A 6499-nucleotide genomic window follows, 5' to 3' on the forward strand; every position below is an offset into this window, starting at 1 on the left:
TTGTCTTCTCTCGCCCAGTGGCTGGAGGTGGCCACGTTCTAGGATCCCACACGGGAGCGCCTGTGGCTGGAGGCAGGAGAGCTCCTGGGAGCCATGCCTGTCCCTCTGCCAGCCTGGACCAGGGTTTATTCCACAGCAGGCGGGGGTCTGAGCGAAACCAACCTCCTGCCATCCCTCCGCCTCTCTGCCTGGCATGGGGGCTGACGTTCCATACGCAGGGGTTGAGAGCACGGCCTTGGGAGCCAGCCTGCCTTGGCGCGCATCCCCGGCCCCACCACTCGCCAGCGGGGCAAGTCCCTGCACTTCTCGGTGCTTTGCCCGCCTCACCTGCACAGGGACGGCAAGGGCACCTTCCTCGTGCTGGTTACGTGAGTCAGTCAGCGTTACGCAGCACAGGGCGTTACGCACCCAGACTGGGTGGGTCTCATTTTCACACACTCATGGGAATGGGGGTCGTGGCACGTCCAGGCCCGGCCTCACTCTGGGACAAGGTGTTTTGTCACTGTTCTGCTAAGTGGACAGCAGAGACAGGAGAAAAAGAGAGGACACTGCAAGACTCCTTCTTAAAAATATTACATGTTTTATTATCCTGTCCCCAGAGGGGTGGTTTATCCAGAAACCAAGAAAAATAATCAGAATAAACTCAAAAAAAGGGGGGAGGGTGGGGGAAGATAGGCGCAAATCCATCAACTAACAGGCAGCCAGGCCAGCAGCCCCCTCCACCTCAGGAGGGTCCCAAGAGACCCACGCCTGACAAACAACAGAGAAATCAGTAAGGGGCTGGGGAAGGGTTGCGAATCAGCTATGTCTTCATTATGAGAGCAAGAGGCGGCAAGGATATGTTGCTAGGTGAATATATATTTATATAATAAATCCGTAAGTTAATAAAGTAAATAGTAATTCTCTGGATGTTTTTATTTATTTTTTTTATAGCATTTTTTTGTGATTTTTTTTGTTTTTTTTTGTTTGTTTGTTTTTGGTCCTTAGAAAATCAGACTCAGGTCCAGACAAAGCAAAGTGGGGGTTGGTTGGGGGCAGGGGCAAAAGGCTGGTCTGCCCAACCCTAGTCCTCTGCTGCAGGAAAGGCGGGGTGCTGAGCAGCACCCCCTCATCTCTGGACACTTACAAAGGAAGGAGGGGGGAAGGGAGCAGGGAGCGGGTGGGGTCCTCTTTCCTGTGGGGTAGCTGTGGCGCCCCCTGCTGGGCCCATCTCAGGTGCGGGTGGTTCCTGGACAAGGCACGTAGGGCTTTGGCCTGGATGTGGGAGGCTTTGAAGGGACCTCAGGAGCAAAGGAAGGGGCGGGGTGTGGAGGGCGTTCCTAGAGCTCAGAGGGGACCTGTTTTACTGTGGGGATCCACCGTCCCCTCCACATAGTTAAAAAACAAAACAATATATATATTTACCAAACCAGAAATGCTGACCCCGAAAGTCTCCCATCCCCCTAGCCATGGGGAGGGGGAGAGAACCTCCTGGCCAACCAGAGAGAGAGGAGAGAGCCGGCCCCAGCCCCTCCCTGCCCACCCCGCCCACCCCAGGAAGGACTGACAGAGTGCTTTGCATAGATACAGAGTCGGAGGAACGGACCAGAGAGGGCCCCAGCTGGGGAGGGGGCAGAGGGGCTCCACCAGCCCCTTCTGGAGGCTGTGAGGAGGGGCGTCGGGTCGGGGACCTCACAGGTCACTCTCGCCGTACAGGGCTGTGGAGAAGGACTTGTAGTCGAGGGCGCCCGGCGCAGCGTCGGGCCCCTGATACGGTGCCATGCGGGCGATGCAGTACTCGGCCTGGTCCGGAGGCAGCTCTCTCCGCAGCTCCTCGGCCGTGATGAAGTTCTGGGGGTGGCAGGGCAGCACTCTGGGCCACCTGCACCCCACACTGGTCCCCCAGCCCCTCCCTACCAGCCCAGCTGCTCGGAGGTATCTGGCTTACCTTGTCCCCAGCCAGGACCTTGAAGGAGGCGATGACCTGGTCAGCTGTGTCTGTGTCGGTGGTCTCCCTGGACATGAAGTCGATGAAGGCTTGGAAGGTCACAAGGCCGCTGTGGTTGGGGTCAACCACGCTCATGATTCGGTTGAACTCAGCGTCGCCCTGTGAGGCAGGAGCAGGGTAGGGGACAGGCAGCTTTTGAGTGGGGTAGGGTGGCTGGGCACAGCGGGCAGAACCAAGCCTGGAGGGCAGGGCCTGACCCCAGCATACATGCTGTGTCACGAGCCTGTCTCCAAGGGTCTTGGCTCCCTGGGCTGACTGCCCCATGTGCCCCATGCGCCCCAAACTGGGGACGGGCCCCCTCTGCTCTTCCCCTCCCTTGTTTTTGGAAAGTGGGGAGTGGGGTGTAGATCAAACAGGTCTGCTGCTCCTCAGCCCTAGGCTCACAAGTCAGCTCTGGAGGATGGGAAGAGAGAAAGAGAGAAAGAGAAAGGAAAGGGGGAGCCGGAGGACGGACCTCCTCTCTCCAGAGACTTCCAAGAAAAGAAGAGGGAGGCTCGGGGAGTCATCGGAGGGACCCCAGCCCAGCAGATGCAGCAGCAGGAGGGACGAGGGGCTGCACTGCTTGGCGGAGGGGTGTCCCCGAGGACCTGGGAACTCTGGAGGGGAGTGGCACGAAGAGGAGGAGGGAGAGAAAGGGGGCGGGACAGGAGAGGCGGGGGGAGGGCAGGAGGGGAGGAGGGACAGGAAGGGGAGGCGGGGAGGAGCGGCACAGCAGCGAGGGAGGCGGAGGCTGCATACCAGGCTGTATCCTGTGGAGATAAGCAGAGCCCTGAAGTCATCGGAGTCCATGCTGCCTGTCTGCTTCTGCTCGAGGACGCAGGGACAGCAGAGGAGGCCAGGCCCAGAGTAGGCAAGAGGGGCCGCCCCATGTGCACAGCAGGGAAAAAGGACAGTGGCAGGAGTGGGAGAGACAGAGGTGGCCCCGAGAGACCAGGTAAGGGGGAAGGTGTCCAGAGAGACACAGGGAGGGAGGAGGTAAGAGAGCCAGTGAGACGCACATACAACGGCAAGGGGCGGAATGGCGAGGGAGACGGAGGGGGGAGAGAGAGAGAAGAGCAGTTAATGCCATGGTCCGCTGGGCCCAAGGGCGCGTACCTGCCGGTCATTCTCCACGTCGTAGCCCAGGCTGATGAGGCAGGCCTTGAACTCCTCTGGCCCCAGCGCCCCGCCGTGGTCCTGCCGGGCGTCAGAGGCAGGCGTGCAAGGGGCGGTGTGGAGACCAGGCCGGCGCAGAGGTGGGGAGAGGGGCCAGGGTCGCATGCGGAGGGTTGGGGGGAACACAGTTAGAGGTGACGTGGACAAGGTGATGGCCAAGAACAGCTAAGGCAGGTGGAAGGGCGTGGATGTCCTGCAGGGCAGTCAGAGGCCGCCTCTATCGTGACGGGAGTTGAGGACCGAGGACTAGGGCTTGGGGAAGGGGTGCACCCCGCCTCCCGGCTTTAGGGCAGGAGAAGGGGACTGGACTCCCCCCTGCTTGCGACGTCAGGGTCCCTGCTTGACAAAGCAGGACTGAGGTTGCACAACCCTACCCACGAGCAGAAGGCAGGCTGACGACACGTCAGGCCCAGCGGGGTTGCCGGGGACTGGGGGACTCTGGCACTCAGACCCTTTTAAAGGGGCTGCCAGCCCAAACCTTAATTTTAAGAACAGTGTATGTGTGGGCCAGATGCACGGGCCAGGTCTCCAAACCCGGTGTGCTGGGGTTTCGTCTGTCCCAGGGTCTCATCAGCACACCCCCAGAGGCAGGACTTGGGACCCTTCCCCGACCTGAGGGAGAATGCTCGTGCTGTGGGTCAGGGCGGTCACCTCTGTACCCCTTTCCCTGGCTAGGGCCCTGCCAGCCCCTGTGAGCAGCAGCTGATACTCAGCAACTGTGATGTGAAGAACTGACAGATGCAAAGACAGAGGGGATGGGACGGTGACAGTGGTGGCAGTGGGAAGGGAAGACTCCGAGGGTTGGAGGGAGCTGCTCACCTTGTCGAAGTGGTTGAAGGAGGCCCGGAACTCCTGCATCTGTTCCTGGCTGATGCCCTTGGCGTCGCGGGTGAGGATCTGGTTCTCGACCTCGTTGATGGTGCGGGCGATGGTGGTGAGCAGCTGCTCCCAGCCCACACGGATGTGCTGGGGAAGGAGCCAGGGCGTGACTGTGGGCTGGATGTGTGTGTGGGGGGTGCTGGCAACACCACCGCAGCTGAGGGTTCTGGGTTCTCCCCACACGTCTGTGTGTGTGGCCTGGAGTCAGGCCTTGCCCTGACTCTGTCTCCCAATTGCCAGTCAAGACCCATGCTCTTCTGTGTACCTCATCTGCACACAGGGACACAGGTGTGGCACCCCCCTGATGCCTCTGCCAACCAGTAGGGTTCATGCCATCTTAGTATATGTCCTGGTGATGAATGCAGCAGAGGGCCAGGGCCCAATACTTGCGCCAGAATCCACATAGAAATTCTGCCAAGGTATGCTGGGCAATGTTTAACTGGTTTTGGGGGAAGGGGGACTCGTTTTCTTTTTGTTGTGGCATCCGTGGTATGCATGCTCTAAAGACTGTCAACGTGGATGATATCAAGCTACCAACATGAGGGTGAACAGCCCTGACACCACAACCCGGCTGTGGAGAGCTGATGCACACAGACTCCAGTACACGCTGCCTCGATCTGTGTCCCTAAGCCAGCACCAACTGCTGAGGCCACCGTGGGGCAGGTGCCGCCGTCCCTGCTCTCCCAGGAGTGTGTCCTGAGACGGGCGCCGTCATGGTGGCGGGAAAGCTGTAAACATGCTGACCTAGCCTTTCAGTCAGAGCGAGAGGAGGAAGAGCTGCACGGGGCTCCTCGCGCTCGTGGCGGGGAACGCAGGGCGTGGGGCTCCGGCGGGGCGCGGCATACCTCCATGGTGTAGTTGGTGTGCTTGTTGTCGAAGATGAGGGCCTCCTGGATGAGCTGGTGCTGCTGCTCGAGCAGGTCCAGGTTCGGCTTGTAGTCCACAATGCTGCGCTCGTACTGCTTCAGGTGGCTCAGCTGGTCCTCCAGGGTCCCGTTCATCTCGATGGAGATGCGCCCGATCTCCTGCACAGAAGGCGGGTGCCACTGGTGGGGGTCTGGTGGACCCTCGGCCTTTGCTCAGGGGTGCCCCTCCTAGGTCTGTGGCTTGCTGTCCCCTCCAGTGCTGCCCTCTAGTGAAAAAGCAGCCACACTGCAGAGTTTCTGTGCCAAGCGCAAGGCATGCCTAACCTCACTGCATCCTTGACTCGCTGTGACAGACCCTGTCTGCAGATGTGGCAACGAGGCCCAAGAGAGCCGCCTCTCACAGTAAGAGACACTCAGGCTTGGCTGACTCCAGGCCCCACTTTCCCCCAGGGGCTGGAGGCCTCCTGCTCACTGGGGGTCCTTCCCACTTGGCCCTGAGCACAGCAGGGCTGTGGCGATGGCCCTCACCTCCATCTTGGTCTGGATCCAGGGCCCCACAATGTTGGCCTGGCTGGCGAACTGGCGGCGGAGGTGCTCGTTGGACTGCTGCTTGCTCTGCTCCTCCAGGAGGGCGTGGTCCCGCTTAGGCACCAGTTGCTGTACCTGGGGGAGGGGACAGATCAAGAACAGTCAGGGTGGCGGTCAACCTCACCTGGCCAGCCATGCCCCGCCCCAACCTGCCAATGGGCACTGCCCACCTTCTCCCACTTGGAGTTGATAATCTGGGGGGTGACGGTGGTGTAGGGGTTGCTGCCTGAGAGTTTGATGTGGTTGCTCTCGGCGATCCTCTGGGCCTCCTTGTGGATGGCCAGAATGGCCTCCCGTTCCCTGTCGGCATCTGGCAGCGTTGACTTGAACTGGTCGTGGGCGGAGATCAGGCCCTGGGGGAAGAGAAGGGGTGAGGGGCAGCCCGGCCCCCAGGAGGCCCCGCAAGAGGAGTGGGTGGGGGCGGACCTCGATCTCCTCGATGGTGTGGACAATGAACATGTCCTGGAGATCCTCCATGGCACTCTCCATCCAGTTGTTGAAGGGAGCTGCCCGCTTGGCGTATTCCAGGTGCAGCTGGTCGATGGTCTCCAGCTGCTTCTCCGTTTTCTGGCATGGATAGGGAGGGACAGGGACAGATGAGGGAGATCAGTCAGCGAGCAGGAGGGGGTGGATGGTGGGAGGGGTCCGGGGGCCCTGAGGGGTCAGAGAATGTCCTCAGGGACAGAGTGGCCCTTGCTCACCTCTAAAGCTTCCCTGCGACTGTGGGTCAGAGAGCCAAGGGCGTCCCACTGGTCGCAAATCTTCTGGCACCGGGTGTTGACATTATGGGAGTCATAGTAATCCAGCTCACTGTGGGCAGGGTGGAGAGCGGTGAGACGCAGCAGGGGGCAGTCAAGGGTGTGCCTGGACCCACTTATCCCCAGGTGTCCCAGGCCCTGGTGCCAGGGGACAGACATCAATGTTGAAGGCTATCAGTCATCCATTACCCCTTTGGCCCATGGCCTCTGGGTAGGAGGAATTCGAGAGGTGGGGTGGGGGGAGGGCACGACAGAGAGCAGGGGCT

The 6499-nt window shown here is 60.5% G+C and overlaps 1 protein-coding gene across 5 annotated transcripts in view; it reads right to left on the bottom strand.

Moving 5' to 3' along the window:
- Positions 1 to 557: 557 nt before the first annotated feature.
- ACTN4 (actinin alpha 4) overlaps positions 558 to 6499 on the bottom strand; it is a 69554-nt gene continuing 63612 nt past the window's right edge. For 2 of the 5 annotated variants that reach the window (XM_023537921.1, XM_011372266.2), the window contains exons 13-21: positions 6177 to 6285; positions 5902 to 6042; positions 5646 to 5828; positions 5416 to 5550; positions 4867 to 5046; positions 3962 to 4108; positions 2726 to 2791; positions 1928 to 2086; positions 558 to 1830 (exon numbers count right to left, since the gene is read on the bottom strand). In XM_023537921.1, coding sequence (XP_023393689.1) covers positions 1672 to 1830; positions 1928 to 2086; positions 2726 to 2791; positions 3962 to 4108; positions 4867 to 5046; positions 5416 to 5550; positions 5646 to 5828; positions 5902 to 6042; positions 6177 to 6285 — 1279 coding nt within the window. In that variant the 3' untranslated portion in view covers positions 558 to 1671. Of the gene's footprint in view, positions 1831 to 1927; positions 2087 to 2725; positions 3164 to 3961; positions 4109 to 4866; positions 5047 to 5415; positions 5551 to 5645; positions 5829 to 5901; positions 6043 to 6176; positions 6286 to 6499 lie in introns of all 5 variants that reach the window. The other 3 variants (XM_023537920.1, XM_011372265.2, XR_896578.2) reach the window with 3 other exon arrangements.

This window comes from Pteropus vampyrus, unplaced genomic scaffold, assembly GCF_000151845.1.
Source record: "Pteropus vampyrus isolate Shadow unplaced genomic scaffold, Pvam_2.0 Scaffold203, whole genome shotgun sequence".
Taxonomy (NCBI): domain Eukaryota; kingdom Metazoa; phylum Chordata; class Mammalia; order Chiroptera; family Pteropodidae; genus Pteropus; species Pteropus vampyrus.